Source organism: Haliotis asinina, chromosome 12 (assembly GCF_037392515.1).
Source record: "Haliotis asinina isolate JCU_RB_2024 chromosome 12, JCU_Hal_asi_v2, whole genome shotgun sequence".
NCBI lineage: Eukaryota > Metazoa > Mollusca > Gastropoda > Lepetellida > Haliotidae > Haliotis > Haliotis asinina.
In genome coordinates, this window is record NC_090291.1 from 40,063,152 (window position 1) to 40,083,333 (window position 20,182).

Here is a 20,182-nt window from a genome sequence, read left to right on the forward strand (position 1 = left end):
AGGCCACAGTCTCCTGGATGTTCCGTGGAGCCATTGCTGTGTTCCTCTGCCTCCAGACCCGAGTACGACCGTCCACCATGTGCAGCAAGAACCGGCTCTCATCTGAGAAATGGACCTTCCTCCAAGAGGCAATGTTCCAGTGCAAACGGTCATTACACCAGGCCAGTCGGGCTGCCTTATGGGCTGGAGACAGTCTGGGTCGCTTGATTGGCCTCCTTGCCCGGTATCCTGCAGCTTTCAGACGATTCCGAACAGTCCTGTTCGAGATGGGTCTCCCTGGAAGCCACTCCTGTCTCAACCGAGAGCTCGAGTCGAAGGACCTGCGCCGTACAAGTCTCAGTAAAGCTCTGTCCTCCCGGACTGTGGTCTTCCTGGGTCTTCCTGGTCTAGGCAGGTCTTTAACTTCATTAGTGGCCCGGTATTTTTTCAAAAGTTTTGAAATTATGGAATGATGTCGTCCGATTTGAGTCCCGATTTGTCTTAGAGACATACCAGCATTCCTCATGCCGATTATTTGCCAACGAGTGGCCTCTGATAATTTCCTACGTGCCATGACATTGAAATGAATGAAAAACCGAATGCAATCGACAACCTGCGCTTGTAAACACCCCAGGGAAAAAGTGCATTTTTCGAAAGTTGAGGTTAAAGCAATGCACGTGCGCTGTGCAAGCTTCACGCGCGTCATATCAACCCATGAAAAGCTCATGCTGTATGTCAATACATCAAAATTGAATAATCAATCATCAAAATTACTTCGTTAAACTTTGTTAAGTTTTTATGTGTCTTTGAATTTGGTGTTGCTTAATTAATTTCCATATGTATATTATGTATTGCAAAGATCAAAATTTGTATCATACCATCATCACACTGAAGCTCATGTGGTTTCAAAATGAGCCATTAATCACTACCATTGTTGTTGTATTCAGTGTATATTAACGAGGGTAAGACTATCCCAAACATATACCCCAAAAGTTGTATTTCAATGATATCAAAGTTTATTTTATTTTTAAACTTTCCTAGCTTCATTAAAATCTCTTCTTTGTGACATGTTAAGACTGGTTCAAGTGTTCATGCGCTTGTTTATTCAATATGATGATTAAGTATAATTGTACCGGCTACAAGGTGGAGATGAAGTATTCTGTAAATCAGGCATACACTGTACTTGTTAATCTAGTGCTGCACTATAAGTTGTTCACTGAGCACGTGGGGAACATGGGTTGATGTGCCCTCCATGTTTGTTTATATTCCCTCAGCCCCAAGGGTTGACGTACAATCGATGATTTTTATGTTCCCTGAGCAAGAAGATATTATCAACCCAAGGGCCCCGAGGGACCAGTCAACAGCGTATCTACCTTACCGAACACCTCAATGTTAATTTTGAACTGTCTGAAGCATGGGTACCGGATCGTACACCTCAGCTAATCCGTGTGAATCAAACCATTCGATTCTTGCATCTTGTTTTTTTTCCCGCAGGTATTGTCGCCGCGGCGTACATTTCCTTGTTGATATTCACAGGGACTAATTACATTCGAACGTTTTGCCAAAAGCTATTTATTTGAATGCGAGGCAAATCCCTTCGTAGCTATCCCTAGATTTTGCAGACAACACAAGAAAACCAGATTTAAGGTTATCTCCCTTCCATCGATTTACATTCGCAAAACATCGGTAATTTCCGTGCATCATGGGTGATTCAATGTTACTCGCGATAAAGAAGAATTAATGAGTACCGAATGAGTTGCCATTTTCAGCGGGGTACATTAAAATGTACCTAGCTTGTAAGTGGGGTACACTGAAATTAACTGAAGACCGTTAGCCAGAAAACGACATTTATATGTGATGTATGATAATAGGTCATGTAGTACATTGTAGTCATGACGTACTCTATGGCTATGACGTAGGACTTTAAACATGGCGTTCGTGGAAACCTGTGGATATGTCGAATACATGTGGACGTGACACACACTGCACTAACGTGCACTCTGTGAACATGACGTACATTGTATATAGTACATATATAAGGAATTACGTGTACACTACTCATGACGTATTCGGAACGCTGTTGACAAACGGCACGGCACGTGTTGGCGTTGCCTTCGTGGTACACATGGTACACGTTTCAAAGTACATGTACACTGTATTTGTACGTAGATGAGGCACTGGGTGTGTTACACGGTACTACAGCTCTAAATACGTATCGACAATGGTACGTTGGACTCATGACGTAAAGGCTAAAAACATCATGTACCCTAAAACCACACGCCCACTGTTTGTTTCTTGCTTTCTTTGTGTTTGTTTCTTGCTTTCTTTGTGTTTCTTGCTTTCTTTGTGTTTGTTTCTTGCTTTCTTTGTGTTTGTTTCTTTCTTTCTTTGTGTTTCTTGCTTTCTTTGTGTTTGTTTCTTGCTTTCTTTGTGTTTGTTTCTTTCTTTCTTTGTGTTTCTTGCTTTCTTTGTGTTTGTTTCTTTCTTTCTTTGTGTTTGTTAAACGCCACCAACAACAGTATTACAGCTACATGGCGGTATTGCATACTGAATACATGACATACTCGGGCTAGTTCAAATCAAATTAACCTCTGGTTTTCAAAAAAAATATATTTCGTAATAAAACTTAGGACATGTGATTAACATTTACTGAAATCTACTGTTTTGTATATCTGCGCATAAGACTTTTCATGTCTGTAAACATCAGTAGTTTAGTAATACGTTACTATTTATGTTATACATGTCTTGGTTTGTTTGAATTTACAGATACGGATGTTTTTGTATGTACTAACCCAGAAGTGATGTTTAATTGAAGAGTGATTTGTATCACTCCAGAGTGGTTTTTGACCAGTACTACTCGTATGTAAAAATGATATCTTTGCAAATTAGGTAATAACATTTGATTTTGGTGTTAATTTGGAAATAAAATTTGAAATCGTCGAAGTGTCTCTTGTATCTTGTAATTTTCGGGGTGGGGAGTAGGTTGGGGAAGGTTTGTTTGTTCAGGGGTTTTTGGGTTTGTTTGTTTTGTTTGGGTTTTTGTGTTTAAAAAAAGACATAATGCTCACTGTCATTGTCACTGTCGGGGACATTAAGGAGACTTTTGCGTGGTAGGATCGTTGAGTAGAATCGAACAAAGTTTTTCGGATGAGTTATCATCGCAAGTTAAGATATTGATTACACTGTTTTGTTTCCTGCTGACTGGGTTCCGTCCTATTGCCGAGCTTAGTAAAATAACCAGTCTAGAATTTTTAGACCAACTCATTCAACTGGATATATAGACATGTATAGATATTAGTCAGTATTATTTGATGCATCTAATCACTTGTATATTGCAACACTACGCTCCTTCTAATCCTAGCAAACACGTCGAGCAGCGTTCTCTGAACCGATCTGACAAACGGAAGTCGTGGAAATCTCAAAATGAGGTGCGGCCTCTAGAAATGTTAAGCGGAATTTATATTATATCAATCTCATTGTACGTTACAGATACACGCTTATTAATCGTAAAAAACACAGGGCGGGTGAAATCAGTAAACCAGATGAATTGTGAAGCATTGCACGACCGTTTTATGCATGGACAAACTGTGGTGCCTTGGTTAACGAGGTGCTGACTAAACCTCGTCATAAAATAAGGTAATACAATGGGGTTTTTTCTCATTTGTGATGACTATTTTCTTATGAACAAGGAAATGGAATTTTGTGCAACCATAGTTGTTTGTAGTGTTTCTTTTTACTTTAACGCGAGAAATTCGGATCGGCTGAAAAGCAGATCTTTGTCTGAACTGGTTACTGAGACTCAAGTTTTGGTTTGTAAAGAATCAAAGTCACATTGTTTCAGAAATATCTTTATTCTACTGTTGAAAGCTAAATATTACCCCGAGTCTGACGAGTCAATCTTACAAACATTCCCAGCTTTCACTCCCGCTATTATTTTATCAGTCCAAATTGTTTATATTGACCTATTTCATATGGACATTTCGCCACCCGTCAAATGATTGTAAATATTTGTGAGACTGATAACCGTACCACCAGCTATCACTTCAAATCATGGTTCAGTAATAAAATGACATAAATATTTATTTTGCATTTTGTTCAATCCTTTGCTGGGAGCCTCTGCAGGGATGTATACTCGGGTGAAAGTAATGGCGGAAATAGAAAAAAAGGTGTTTTTAGGCTGTTACTCTGTATCCCTCAAATTTACACAACTACGAATAGGATATGTCGAAATAACTGGGCATTCAGTGGGATGCGTAAGAGAGTATCCAGAAAAGCATATTTACTCGTAAAATCGGGCAAAAGTACTAGCTGCTGAAAACAATAGATCAGACTATAGATGGCAATCAGGTCGCTCAGCCAGGTATGACGTAGAAAGTGGACTCACCTGGCATGAAATGCATGCGCTGCCGACTGGTGTAATGGATCATCTCCAAATATATTTTGTGCTTTTCCATGTGTGCTAAATATGTCTCATCTATTGACGAACAATTTACGTTATTTCTTTCATGAAGTTTATGTTAAAAGAGTATGATACCTTTGTGATTGAGTGAGTTTAGGTTTACGCCGCACTCACCAATATTCCTGCTATATGACGGCGGTCTGTTAATAATCGAGTCTGGGCCAGTCAATCCAATGATCAACAGCATGAGCATCGATCTGAGCAATTGGAACCGGTGACATGTGTCAACCAAGCCTGACAACCCGATCCCGTTAGTTCCCTCTTAGCATAGTCGCCTTTTATAGCAAGCATGGGTTGCTGAAGGCCTATTCTACACCGGGGCCTTATGGGTCGTATGGTACCTGATGCCCATAGAAAAAGTATCGTATTAAATGTCCCAGTATATATAGGTGGCATGACCACCCGTGATCGACAATATTTGTAAATTGTTATGAAACGCCGTGTATTTCCCCAGGTTAATTCCCCTAAAGGATTACCACATCTTAGCTGATATCTCAATCCCTCAGCCCAACCCTAACCATCGTCTGCAACAACCGTCCTGGTTTTGCTTTTTAGACGATCCCTCCTACCTGTTTCTTTTCATAGTAATAGTGAGTCCCCACGGTAGCTTCATCCTTAATACTTTCAATATGAACGTTTTACGACAGCTATCGTTTATTATGAAGCTAAGCCATCAAATGGCATTTAACAAGTGCCCTATATAATGCACCATCACCGCACACTAATTTGCATAAAGCCATGTTCTGTTCCAAATAAGTTGCTTTGGACTGAAATAATCCGCATTGCTCGTTTCTGCACTAATCTCTCCTCAGTAAAGTCCTTTTTTCACGTTTCCTATCTCCCTACCACTGGGACTGTAATTAGACCGAACTTACTTTAACAGGTATTTCACACTTGCAAATATCAACAACATAAATTGTTGAGATAAACGTGGAAAAACAGTTCTTTTTCTATTTCCGACAGTACTATAAGGGGGGTAACCCGGACACCGGGTGGAAAGTAAGTTGGACCCGGGTACCCGTCTCAGTACCCAGACCCGTTATGATCATGTGACTAATACATTAAACAATGTAATATGTTATTCTTTCATGATTGAAATGTTATATTGTCTTTGTAGATTTCGACATAATGTACAGTCACTCCTTTGGATATAACACGTGGTAATATTGAAAAACTCGAAATGTTAGCCACTGAGCTGCAGAATATATTGCCCTCTGTTGCAATTCAGGAATTGATATCCGGGTAGGGTAATAGGGGGTGGGATACCCGCCCCATCTCTAATGTACACTCTGCTTTAGTTATTTTACACATGTATGTTATGAGTGAGTGAGTAGGTAAGATTAGTTTTACGCCGCACTCAGCAATATTCCAGCTATATGGCGGCGGTCTGTAAATAATCGAGTCTGGACCAGACAATTCAGTGATCAACAACATGAGCAATTGGGAACCGATGACATGTGTCAACCAAGTCAGCGAGCCTGACCACCCGACCCCGTTAGTCGCCTCTTACGACAAGCATCGTCGACTATCATGGCAATATGTTATGGGTATAAACACAACTGAAAGCGTTATAAAGATATTCTGAATATGATAGCGCATCATCTGTTGTAAATGAGAAGCCACATGTTAATTAATAATGTACAAACTCTATAACAAAGAAACACAACTGGTAACGCCAAAGGTATCTAATATCAGTGTACTGAAGATAAATTAATAACAAATGCAAGCACAAGTACCATTTATGATTGTGAACACGGTAATACTCACTATAAACAACAAACTAGATGCCATTCCAAGTACCATTCTGTACTGTGCTAAGTCACTTGCAGGACAACGAGCGTTAATTACATGTTTGATATGTTCTGAGGCGGCTTTTAGCAATATCCCAGCAATATAACAGCGTGGGACACCAGAAATGGGATTCACACACTCCTATGAGGAATCGAACCTGTGTGCGGCGTGACGAGCGAAATCTTTAGCAGCTTGGCCACCCACGGCCCACCAGGCATGAAGTTTCAACACAAGTCACATGTGTAACCGAGGTTTCATTGAATGCTAGATTTAAATAGGAAGAGCATGCCAATGAACAAAGCACTAAAACATCATGGTCGGTCATTGAAATGGCACAGTATTGACAATATGGAATGAAACGGGTGCATAATGGCGAAACTGCAAAGCGTTTGTGAGTAATTACTTTGATGCGTGGATATCTCGCCCTTTCATTCTTAAACAAGTGCCACATTTCACCTTTCCGTTTAACAAAACAATACAAGACGCGAAACACAACATCGAGCATATACAACACGTGCAGAGCACCATGACAATTTAGTTCTAAACATATATGCAATAACAAGTTTTCGGTCATTTAGGCGGAGGTTATGACTTAACATTTTTACAATCTCCACAATTTGGTCCCTTCAAAGGAGGTGTAACTTGCCCTGTGCTTTACGCTGGTGCGTAGCAATTAACACCTTATTAAATTGTTCTGAACATGTATCCTTTGAGGATATGATTTCAGAATAGTTTTACGTTTGGGAAAACGATTAATATTATCTCAAAAGTGTTCTTTTCTTCCTCACTCCAGCTGATCGACGCCAAACGTCTAGAAAAGGCATTCGTCGGATCTTGTCAACACAAGAGAGATAAGTGCACTGAGCCCCAGAAGAATTCCGTTAAACGAGGACGCTGGTGACGCGGATATCCGACATTTCAAGGCGTCAAATCTGAAGAGTAAACATTTGCCATAACAAACTGATAACATCAAACGTCAATACGATCTGTCAGTCAGATTTACCTGTAACATCATCTTAATCTACAATGTCGACAGAAATAATCCAAACATTACCGTTCGCGCCCTTATGTGCCACTGAAGTGGGGGATGATTTTTAGGACGCTTTAACGTCTAGGAGCACTTCACTTTTATATTTTGTTTGTTTAAAGCCGCACTTCCCCACTTCCGCACTTCCGCACTTCCCCACTTCCCCACTTCCGCACTTCCCCACTTCCGCACTTCCCCACTTCCCCACTTCCGCACTTCTGCACTTCCGCACTTCCGCACTTCCCCACTTCCCCACTTCCGCACTTCCCCACTTCCGCACTTCCCCACTTCCCCACTTCCGCACTTCCCCACTTCCGCACTTCCCCACTTCCGCACTTCGGATGTATAGCGGCATTCTAACTGGTAGAGAGTGAGTGAGTTTAGTTTTACGCCGCACTCAGCAATATTCCCGCTACATAACGTCGTTCTCACTGGTATGAACTTGCTTACAGTGACAGTGGAGTCTTTGTGATTTTTGAGACAGAAACTTCATGATTTTTGACAGTCTTTGTGATTTGTCACAGAGTCTTTGCAATGATTGAGTGAGTTTAGTTTTACGACGCACTCAGCAATATTCTAGCTATATGGCGACGGGCTGTAGATAATCGAGACTGGACCAGACAATCCAGTGACCAGCAACAAGAGCACCGATCTGCGCAATTAGGAACCGATGAAATTTGTCAACCAAGTCAGCGAGCCGTTAGTCGCCTCTTATGGCAAGCATGGGTTGACGAAGGCGTATTCTACCCCGGGACCTTCACGGGTCTCTTTGCAATGATAAGTGTTATAAGATGAAATGGTAATTATAGCTTTAGTTTGTGGTATTAATGACTACGATTTTTCTAATCAACACATAATATTATCTTGCAACTTTATAATTTACTTACATTATAGATATCACCTGTATCATAATTTTCAATGAAAATCATGTTATGGATATTTATGAGGAAAGCATCAAGATTAACAATCGTCTAATATGAAATTATGTGATATATGTCTATATTCCACATCAATTTCACAAAAATAATAGTCTAGAAGTGTCAGAGTCTTTAACACTAGAATATGTCGTTAGAACATGATGGAAAGGGAAAAATAACTTCCTTTGTGTTCAGTTACGATGAGGCAGTAAGTTGTTCTGTTGTGTGTGTTACAGTGAACATGTCAAATCAGTCATTTTTTTAAAAAAAATTAGCTGACAGCTGAGATATTTACAAATATGTAAATAATGCAAGGAGTATAAATCACCTCGAATTATACCTTCAAATATTCATATGATCTTTAGACACAACAGATACATTAACAGAAACGTTCAATTCCGATTCATGAACAAGAGTTAAGTAATTATCAGTTCTATTTTTGTGATTGTGATTTATCCGTGACCATGGATTTTCCATTACATCAATTTTATACTCATAAATTTTCTGCCAAAATTGAGCAATTGAGTGTTTCAGATATGTGTCTTCTTCTCGCTGATAAAACAGCACATCATTATTTATATGCGGTGATAAATCCAATGAGAATGCTGACTTGGCATGCTATAATAATTTATTCAATCATTTTTTTAAAAAAAGTATTAAAGCCTTAACAACATATGACTTTACATGATTATCAATGATAATATAACTATATTCGTTCCTGATGGAACGTAGAAATGAGGTAAACGCGACAATAAGTTCCTTATAAAATTGATTTTGAACGTCTACCGGAAATGTACTGCACCTTTCTCTGCATTTGACGCTTTTACAAATCATAAAGTTTCCTTCGCAAAAATCACAAAGACTCCGTATCACTGGTTCTGTAAATAATCGAGTGACTGACAGCATGAGCATTGACACTGATAATTTTGATGCGATTACAAGCAACTCAATCAGCAAGCATAACCATCCAATCCACACTGTTTTACTCCTACAACATACATGATGCGGGACATATACTCTTACCCTGATCTTATCATTTTATGGAGGAGTAATTATCAGTACAGATATTCCTTTATATTAACTGTTGTTACTATACTCAGAATGGCTTTTAGAGTCACCGAGTAAGGTTTTGAACGCATCAGAGATGCAATAAATAAGTCCTTTAAGTACTGCAGTACACCTTTATGAAAGTACAGGCGTTTGTCACTTAAGTGCTTACATACATTAAGTAGTTGACATGCATACTACAAAGAATGCTTGAAATATCGTGATAACATGTTTGACGTACATAAACTGTATGGCCTACATAAAGTCTTTGTCTAGCATATCGTGCTTGTCTTACATGGAGTGTACGTCATACATGGAGTGTACGTCATACATGAAGTGTCTGTCATACATGAAGTGTGTGTCATACATGAAGTGTGTGTCTTACATGGAGTGTACGTCATATATGAAGTGTCTGTCATACATGAAGTGTGTGTCATACATGAAATCTTTGTTATGCATGAAGTGTCTGTCATACATGAAGTGTCTGTCATACGTGCAGTGTCTCATGCAAAAAGTGTCTGTCATACATGAAGTGTCTGTCATACATGAAGTGTCTGTCATACATGAAATGTTTCTCACGCATGAGGTGTTTGTCATACATGAAGTGTGTGTCATGCATGAAGTGTCTGTCATACATGAAGTGTGTGTCATACATGGAGTGTACGTCATACATAAAGTGTCTGTCATGCATGAAGTGTCTGCCATGCATGAAGTGTCCGTCATACATGAAGTGTATGTCATGCATGAAGTGTCTGTCATACATGAAGTGTCTGTCATGCATGAAGTGTCTGCCATGCATGAAGTGTCCGTCATACATGAAGTGTATGTCATGCATAAATGTCTGTCATACATGAAGTGTCTGTCATACATGGAGTGTCTGTCATGCATGAAGTGTCTGTCATGCATGAAGTGTCTGTCATACATGAAATATTTCTCATGCACGAAGTATCTATGATACAAGAAGTGTTTGTCATACATGAAGCGTCTATCATACATGAAGTGTCTGTCATGCATAAAGGGTCAGTCATACATAAAGTGTCTGTCGTACATTCAGTGCTTGAGGAGTGATACACAAAGTCTCACCTGCTGAAAATACCTCTGATCTTCTTTTCCCACTCGAGTTCAAGAAGTGACCCCTCTATCCAGAACTTCCCATCCATGTGGCCGTACTCATATCCCTCTCTGCACGTGCATCGATAGGAGCCACGGAGGAACTTGAAACCCGCCAGTCGGCCGCACTATAGGAGACAACTCTGACTGTGAATACACATTCAAACCACCCCTACCTTACTAATAAGCTGACTTTGTAGTAGCAATAGTGATAGTAGTAGTGAGTGAATTTAGCTTTACGCCACACTCAGCTATATCTCAGCTATGTGGCGATGGTATGTTAGTAATCACGTCTGGACCAGAGATCCCAGACAAATGCAAAGTTTAGTTTCACGCCGCACTCAGCAATATTCCAGCTATATGGCGGCGGTCTGTAAATAAGCGAGTCTGTACCATACAGTCCAGTGATCGACAACAACAGCATCGCTCTGCGCTATTGGGAACCGATGACATGTGTCAACCAAGTCAGCGAGCCTGACCACCCGATCCCGTTAGTCGCCTCTTGCGACAAGCATTGTCGCGTTTTATGGCAAGTATGGGTTGCTGAAGGCCTATTCTACCCCGTGACCTTCACGCATCTAGTAGTGGTAGTAGTAGTAGTAGTAGTAGTAGTAATAGTAGCAGCAGCAGCAACAGCAGCAGCAGCAGCAGTAGTAGTAGTAGTAGTAGTAGTAGTAGTAGTAGTAGTAGTAGTAGTAGTAGTAGTAGTAGTAGTAGTAGTAGTAGTAGTAGTAAAAGAAGAAATAGTAGTAGCAAGAATATGAATTAACCTGGCATTACCTTAGTTGACAGTTGGTCGCACCTAGCTGTGTTCTTGAATGCGTTGGCGATATAGAAGTTCTGTGGGCACTGGTTGATTTCCAGAAGGTTGAGGGGAACATCCACGGTTACAACACCCCTGGAATGAGGAATATGTACACAATAGTGCTAGGAGAAGACAACGCCGATATGGCGACACTGCTGCGTTAGCATGACACACAGCCGCCACCACCTCCCCCTCCCGCAACACCCCTCCCCCTCACTGTACCCACACTCTCTCGTGTCGTGCAGACTCAATGATTAAACACACACAGACACACACTCACTCACTCACTCACTCACTCACACAAACACACACACAAGACCTCCCATCCCAGCACCCACACCTTCTCATGTTATGTGCAGAATCAATACACACCCTCTCGTGTTATGTCACTACTCCACCTCCACCACCACCACCACCACCACCACCACCAAAATATTTAAACATGGTTTGTACAGATTTTCATGTACCGGACCGGCACATTGTTCATCACTCACACAATCACAATCACAGACTGGATATGGAAATAATCAATCTGGAATATCTACATAGTTGTTCATTGTTGCCATTTTGTCCTGATAACGGGGCACCGACCTTCACCGATCAGAAGGTGGGCAGGCACTAGTGTAGCCAGTAGTGAGAATTATTGATCACTCGACGTATTTACTCTAAAAAAGGTTGTTTCCGCGTTTTCACTGCAACCCTGCTGTATATTTACGGTTAACTTGTGGGAGTGTAAACATTGTCTAGACGCGTCTGGTACTCCTCGACACATTGCACTTAGAGTATGTCACAGTACTGTTGATTTACTAAGAGTAAGGTATTTTCTACAAGCACGCTAATAAATTACATCGAACTCTGAGTAGGTTCGGGTGGCCCAGTCGTCGAATTCGATGACAGGAGTATCGTGCCTTGAATGTGCCCGAAAGATAGGATCAACGGGTTCCAATCCCAGGGTCGCCTTAGTTTGTTTTTGGGTGATCATCAAAGACGATGTCATTTTAGACCTGACTCAATAAAGGCCTTCCTCCACAACAGAACTGATTCATCTTGTAGCTGAAACGTTCAAAGAGTTAAAAGATTCATCCATTCATCCATCCATCATCCATCCACCCATTCATTCATCATCCATCCATTCAATCATCTCTCGCATGGAAGTGTTGACGTGCAGTAAAACATGTTTCTGAAACGTCCTTATTTATTGGCGGTTTTTTTTAATCCTGCCTTAGTCTGAATTCCGAGAAACAAAACACACACAACACTCACTTAAACTTCAACTTCTTCTTCAGCTGGTCAAGTCCAAAGAACGGAACCGTATACGTCATCACCCATTCGTCCACCCTGCCATCACACTTGAACCTAGGCGTGCTCCATGTCCCGTCAGTATAGGCCGGAGCCTTGTATCGCAGCGGAAAGTATTCATGTCTGACTGTACTAGTTCCCGCGGGATCTGACCTGATAAAGGATCGCATCTTGTAGGTCTTCAACCCATTGGTGTTCGTCCCCCATCTCGATTTCTGTTTCCTGAACCAGTCTTCATCCACGTATTGTTTCTTCAGACCCGCTGTATCCACTGAATAGAAGCTCCCTTCCTTCTTATATGCTAAAGGTCCGAAGAACTCTCTGACTGTCTCGTCCTGATTCACAAACTGGTTCCTGTCAAAGAACACCCCACTGGAACGGATTTTGAAATTGCCCATCACGTTGGCGATGACTTCACCGAAGAGGTGTTCAATATGGAGCCGTCCACCACCTTGTAGATTGCCAAAGTTTTCATTAGGGTCGGTGTTTTGGAGGTAATTGCTGAGAAAATGAGCTAGTCTTAATGCAGTCCTCGCCTCCATCTCAAACTGTGTGTCAACGCCATACCCGACATCTCCCGCCATTGAAAGCAAGGATGATTCTTTTGTGTGACAGTTTTCCCGTGTTACGCTTTCCTTGTGGCGGAAGATCCTCATCATCCTGTCGAAAGCTTTGGGATCATATGTTGTCGATCTTTTTCTTCTCTTTTTTGTTATGTTGAAATTGTCTTGCCAGTATTCCCTCAGTTCTCTCATTGTATGTTTACTGATGTACTTCCGACGCCCGTTTTGCAGTCCTTTTCGGATCTTGAAAACGTGTTTTGGGGTCAGTTTCCTGACAGTCAGGTGCTCGGGTTGAGGGTAGATGTTGGGGATGTTGTAATAGCCGTAATCTATGTTGCTGTTGCTGTTGATGTTGCTGTTGGTCTCCTCTTGCTCTGACTTCACAAACACTTCCTCCTCGTAAGATTCATTAATTGATCGTAGGCGGCGTGATCTGAAACAAAAAAAGTGAATCCACATAATTGTCAAGTAGGTTCGGATACTGACGAAGACAAATATTTTCAAATGTAAACTGGAGATATTATTTCAAGATATGAATAGTGAGTGAGTTTAGCTTTACGCCTTTATTTTGGCAATAGACGAGCAACATCGCGGCGGGTGACACCAAAAGTGTAACCTCACATTGTGCCCATGTGGGGAATCGAACCAAGGTGTTCAGCGCTGACGTGCGTCTTAAAACTAAACACACACAGTCAATGTCTACTATCACACTCCAAGTCATTTAAACATTGCCTATAATTACATAAACGCCTAGAAATAGCTGTAGAACTGTTCAAAGTGGTATTGAACCCAGCCCACGGTATGTATCCTATTGGCCATATATGTAAGAAAACTTATGGTGATTTACTTGAACCGTGAAGTCAAACTGCTGGTGCCAAGGTCAACGCCGCCACTGGTCAGTGTGTTGGACCCTCCTTCGATGGTCACGCCCTCTAGCGTATCAACAACCGGAAGTACCTGTCGGACTGGAAGGAAAGGAACGCATAGGTGAATAATGTCAGACGTTCCATGAGCACCATGGCTCTTGAAACAGCATGGCAATAACAGAAACGTGGTTAGATGATTTAAACTCTGGACATAAATATTAATAAGTCTGGTTTTACTTTATTTGGCAATATTCCAACAAATAAAAACACGAGTTGTGCAGACGTGTATCACAAGTTGTTCTTTGCGGGGATTCGAGGCCATGCGACAAACTGGTCCTTCGGAGCTACGAGCAATCACTAGATTAATAAATGTTCGCTTACAGTCTGTGGGCGTGCATTGGAAGCCATTATTGTATTCCTCTTCGGTCGCCTGTTCGATGTCCGAGCCCTGGAACGGGGGGTCTATCCACTTTGGGTAGCTGTAACCAGGGCGGCACACGCACACGTAACCCCCACGCCTGAACTTAAAACCAGGTCTGTGTTTGCACTGTGGGTAGGGTGATATTGTAAGCAATAAAATGAACAACAGCCATGTTCACAACAAATACAGTGTAATTACAAGAAATAATTGATATTCTGAACGGCAAAAGAAACGCAACTTTTTGTCACGTTTTTTAAATAGACATAAACGTTAACTTTATTTTAATGAGACTATATTGTTTTCGAAAATTATGTTTCTTTTGCTGTTCAGTATACTTGCTCGTTTGATAGAGGACGACGAAATGACTGTGGGAGTAAAGCAATGAATCAGGACGATGAGAAGATCCCAAAATGATTGCCTTGCCTGAAGTTCGCTGATTTTCATTTTCAAACGGTCTGGGTTTTGTTTTGTTTTGTTTTGTTTCGTTCGATTTGTTTGTTTGTTTGTCTGTAGAAACATCGGTGACTTTTGTCATAAGATGTTACTATGACACACAATCAAGTCTCAAGCACTCCCCATCCTCAGAGCTATAGAGAGTTTTGAGTGAGCTCTGTAGAACCTTCTTGTTGCCCCACAATTTGCCTGTGAGTGAGTGAGAACGTCGAGAGGGGTAATGTGAGGTCGATGCTTGGGGTAACGATTCAAACCCTGACCAATGTTTAGTCTCTTAATATAAATAATTATGATAAGAACAAAATGTTCCATGACATATGAAAAGGGACCCCAGTGATTTGGGAGATTCACCGTGAAGAGAGCTTGATTGTTTCATTTAGGGTTTTAGAAAATCAATGACTGCTGAGACACCAATGAAAACGTTCACTCGTCAAACCGAAGACCTGAGTTAAATTCTCCACATGGGCACAGTGTGTGGGGCCCATTTCTTGTAATGTTGATGAAATGTTGCTGAAGGCGGCGTAAGACTAAACTCACTCACACACCCTATAAATGCTGCGTCCTATGATCTTATCTTGATAATGAGCCCAACTCTGTTCATGTGTTTGTGACCCCGACTGAATGTAGAGATGATTTGATCTGTTCTATTTTTTATACAGGCGCTATAGAGGAGGAGTTCCATGTCATGTTTGTTTGCACTAAGTATCTAAGTATGCGCAAAAAAATGTTCTACGTAGGACTTACTATCTCCTACGTAGGAGATAGTGACACCAAGATAGAAAGACAGTATGCCCTATGTCGGAGATAGTGACACCAAGATAGTAAGCCCTACGTGAGAGATAGTGACACCAAGATAGTAAGACAGTATGCCCTACGTGGGAGATAGTGCCTCCAAGATAGTAAGACAGTATGCCCTACGTGGGAGATAATGACTCCAAGATAGTAAGACAGTATGCCCTACGTGGGAGATAGTGTCTCCAAGATAGTAAGACAGTATGCCCTACGTGGGAGATAGTGACAACAAGATAGTAAGACAGTATGCCCTACGTGAGAGATAGTGACACCAAGATAGTAAGACAGTATCCCCTACGTGGGAGATAATGACACCATGATAGTAAGACAGTATGCCCTACGTGGGAGATAGTGACACCAACATAGTAAGACAGTATGCCCTATGTCGGAGATAGTGACACCAAGATAGTAAGCCCTACGTGAGAGATAGTGACACCAAGATAGTAAGACAGTATGCCCTACGTGGGAGATAGTGCCTCCAAGATAGTAAGACAGTATGCCCTACGTGGGAGATAATGACTCCAAGATAGTAAGACAGTATGCCCTACGTGGGAGATAGTGACACCAAGATAGTAAGACAGTATGCCCTACGTGGGAGATAGTGACAACAAGATAGTAAGACAGTATGCCCTACGTGAGAGATAGTGACACCAAGATAGTAAGACAGTATCCCCTACGTGGGAGATAATGACACCATGATAGTAAGACAGTATGCCCTACGTGGGAGATAGTGACACCAACATAGTAAGACAGTATGCCCTACGTGGGAGATAGTGACTCCAAGATAGTAAGACAGTATGCCCTACGTGGGAGATAGTGACACCAAGATAGTAAGACAGTATGCCCTACGTGGGAGATAGTGACACCAACATAGTAAGACAGTATGCCCTACATGGGAGATAGTGACACCAAAATAGTAAGACAGTATGCCCTACGTGGGAGATAGTGACACCAAGATAGTAAGACAGTATGCCCTACGTGAGAGATAGTGACTCCAAGATAGTAAGACAGTATCCCCTACGTGGGAGATAGTGACACCAAGATAGTGAGACAGTATGCCCTACGTGGGAGATAGTGACACCAAGATAGTAAGACAGTATGCCCTACATGGGAGATAGTGACTCCAAGATAGTAAGACAGTATGCCCTACGTGGGAGATAGTGTCTCCAAGATAGTAAGACAGTATGCCCTACATGGGAGATACTGACACCAAAAATATTTTCACCGTGGCCCTACCACGCTTCCGTACTATCCCGTGGCCTCCTTCACCTATTCGAAATAGCTACTTACGCCAGTTGTCTTAGTCTTGCAGCGCGCCACTCCAGAGAGAAAGCTTGGACCAGGATTGCCAATACTGACTGGACATGAGTTGAAATCTATCTGGTTGAAGTCGATATCCATTGATATTACGCCAACAAACCTGCAACCAAAACACATAGTCCGTGAAGCGAAGGACACTTCGGTACGGAGTTCAACGTTCCTTGTTTGTCTTTATGAGTGAGTGGGTGTACTTATACGCCGCACTCAGCAATACTCCAGCTATGTGGCGGCGGTCCGAAAATAATCGGTAATCCAGGGATCAACAGCATGAGCATCGATCTACACAATTGGGACACGAAGACATACTTTAACCCAGTAAGCGGTTAGTCCCTTTAATCGCCTCTTCCGACAGGCAAAGGTCACTGAAGATCTGTTTTAACACAGGTTTTGTAGGATCCAGCATTTGTGAGTGAGTGATTTAGGTTTAACGTCGGTTTTAACAGGATTGCCATGCAGGTCTCACGCAGACACGCACACACGTCACCACTTAATGTTCAGTTCAGGTCTAATTTGTAATACCTTCACGTCCTAAATTGATAACATCCCCACCTCCCCAGACCAAGTGAGTGACTGAATATTATGTATATAATGAATAAAAAAATTGAAACTGCATCATATCTCTAAACCGTAAAGCCAACTCACCTCTGCCGCCGGAGATGTGTCCAGTTGGAGTACCTGGGCATGTAGTCTACCACGGGAGAAGTTGCACTGAGAATCCACTTGTTGGATCGTCCACAGTCATAGTAGGGTTTGGTCCACACGACCGGCAGCATCCGCTCATCCTTCTCGTTCTGGCTGGGGGAGGACGGGCCGAAGAAATTGCTGGCTAAGAACTCTTCGTGGGTGAAGCTGCCTGTGCCGTTGGAGTACCTGATTGGATGGAGCAGTTATAGCGCGAGTATATTTGTTGGGGTTCCATTTGTTTTGTGTTTTTGTTGGGTTTTTTGTTTGTTTGTTTGTTTCTTTGTTTTTGTTTTGTTTTGTTTCGTTTCGTTTTGTTTTTATGTAACGCCATACCCAGCTATATTCCACCTTTTTGGAGGCGGTATGTAGATAATAAGGTTTAAGCAAAACAGTCCAGTGATTCGTATCATCATGAACGCAGTTTGAATTACATTTGTGACGCCAATTCCATTGTCTGCACGCTCCGTTACATTTCAAGAATGGAGACTCCATTTTGTCATTTTGACATTTAATTTTGACAAGAGAAATATTCCCAGACATTGCCCTTCATGTAACGACACATGCATCCATTAAGTTCGCGAGCCTGACCACCCGATCATATTAATCGCATTTTATGACAAGCGTGAGCTGCTGAAAACGGATCTTCTAAGTATAACACCGTCCGTTTTAATTGCAGTGAGTGAGTGGGGATAGTTTTTATGCAGCTTTTAGCAATATTCCAGCAATATCACTGCAGGAGACAACAGAAAAGGGGTTCACACAATGTCCCCATCCCCGGCAATCGAACCCGTATCTTACGCGTGACGTGCGAACGCTTTAATCACTAGGCAATCCCACTAAATTTATGAATTTGATTATATTTTATTCAGCTGCATGATCACACTGCAAACACACTGTGGGGCAATTAACACTGATGAAATAAATCCCAGTGATGATATTGATAGCACTCATCTGTTTACATCTAAGAAAAGTATAATACTTTAAGACTTTAAGAAAAGTATAATACCGTTCTCAAGCAAGAGTGAGATTTTGACAACGGTATGTGCAGCTATACCGAAACGTCGTAAAATAATAAATAAAGAAGTTGTCCATCAAATATACTTTTCTTATTATTCATCAACTTTAAAATGCTAATCAAGCTGCTGTTTTATATCTCAAAGCTAATTTGTCAAATATCTCCATATGTAATGATGTCGCCAATGAGTTTACAATACATACAATGGCGTTTTAACTTTCCAGTAACTTGGAAAAATATCGAAGGTATTTAATCAAATTCCATGGGAAATCTATCACTCATTTGTTTACAAACAGTCAATGGTCTCAAAGTGTTGAAAAGCAACACAACATGTCTAACCTGATTCCCACGTTGTAGGTGAACTTTGTTAGAGAGTCCATATCTCCAGTAATGTCAGGTAACCATTTGTCATACCAGGGATTCATCTTGAAACCGGGGTCAGTATAATCCGACCCTCGACCAGCACCGATGTCCGAAATCATGACCACCCTTCGGGTCGCCTCTCGGAGAAAATTGTCTTGATCATTATAGTCATCCCATCTCCATGCTTTGGGCGCGAACCTCGGCAAGGTGCTGTTGAAGCTGACGGTCGTGTACCAGTTTGGGTAGGAACAGTTGGTGTCGAAGTATATAGCGCTTCCGTTCAGACCGAACGGGTTGGCGTTGACATCTGCCGTCACAGACATGTACATGTATAACCAGTTTGGCATGATTCTGAAGTTGGTCGTGTCGTTCATCTTCTGCAGGATGTAGCTGAAGAAGAAGGCGCGATTGAGCGCCATGTTGTGGAGGTGGATTAAGGCAGTTCGGTTGACATACCACGCCTGGGTTAGAAGCTGGTTGTATATCGGCAGCTGGGATACGGCGTCTTCTCTGAAGTACAAGGCGTCTTTGGATTTGGACTTGCAGTTCTGGCCGTTCACAGAGATGAATTGGGCGACCAGTTGGTCGAAATTGTCATACTTCATCCATTTGTATTTCCCGCCATGAACGCAGTCACGTGCTAGGTAAAGGGACATAACTAGCAGGAGTACACATACGTGACGCATTGTAATATCACAAATGTGGCAGGTGTCCGTTAAAGTGAATGCAACTGTTTCACTAGAAGCAGATAGTCTTTATTCTATGCTGAAATAATTTCCAAATTTTCCTCAAATCATATTTGGACGTTCCTACGATTCCTGCAACAGAAAAGTAAGTCTGGTAAGTTAATGAAATTACAAAATGCATAAACACAAACGCAAACGAAATTAATTGCTTTCTGTACAGAAACGTGCAATTAATGTCCAAGTATAAACCCACCAGTCGCCTTTGTGCGACTTTGGCAATGGTTAACGCGGTCGCTCGTCACGTGGAAAACCCGGTTTCGATTCTGGGTGCAGGGAGTGAAGTTTATATTTCGTGCCCCCCGCCGTGATATAGTTGGAATAACTCACTCACTTTTCGACAAGTATACGACCTCAAGGGAGGGAGGGAGCTTTGTTTTACGCCGCACTCTGCAATATTCCAGCTATGTGGCGGCGGTCTGTAAATAATCGAGCCTGGACCAGACATTCCAGTGATCAACAGCATGAGCATCGAACTGCGCAACTGAGCATCGATGACATGTGTCACCCAAGACAGCGAGCCTGACC

The 20,182-nt window shown here is 41.8% G+C and overlaps 1 protein-coding gene across 1 annotated transcript; it reads right to left on the bottom strand.

Moving 5' to 3' along the window:
* Nucleotides 1-6,108: 6,108 nt before the first annotated feature.
* LOC137258814 (uncharacterized) lies at nucleotides 6,109-19,629 on the bottom strand. The gene is made up of 9 exons (XM_067796511.1): nucleotides 18,888-19,629; nucleotides 17,492-17,719; nucleotides 16,820-16,949; nucleotides 14,245-14,410; nucleotides 13,845-13,962; nucleotides 12,399-13,430; nucleotides 11,111-11,228; nucleotides 10,304-10,458; nucleotides 6,109-7,161 (listed from the first exon to the last, which is right to left on the bottom strand). The coding sequence occupies exons 1-9, from the start codon at nucleotides 19,595-19,597 to the stop codon at nucleotides 7,041-7,043; spliced, it is 2,778 nt and encodes a 925-aa protein (XP_067652612.1). The 5' UTR covers nucleotides 19,598-19,629; the 3' UTR covers nucleotides 6,109-7,040.
* Nucleotides 19,630-20,182: the final 553 nt, after the last annotated feature.

Coding starts and splice junctions, on each gene's coding strand:
- LOC137258814 (XM_067796511.1), bottom strand. CDS start 19,597: ATGCGTCACGTATGTGTACTCCTGCTAGTTATGTCCCTTTACCTAGCA. Junction 16,950..17,491: donor ACACATCTCCGGCGGCAGAG/GTGAGTTGGCTT, acceptor TTTTGGTTGCAG/GTTTGTTGGCGTAATATCAA. Junction 14,411..16,819: donor GCAAGACTAAGACAACTGGC/GTAAGTAGCTAT, acceptor CCCTACCCACAG/TGCAAACACAGACCTGGTTT.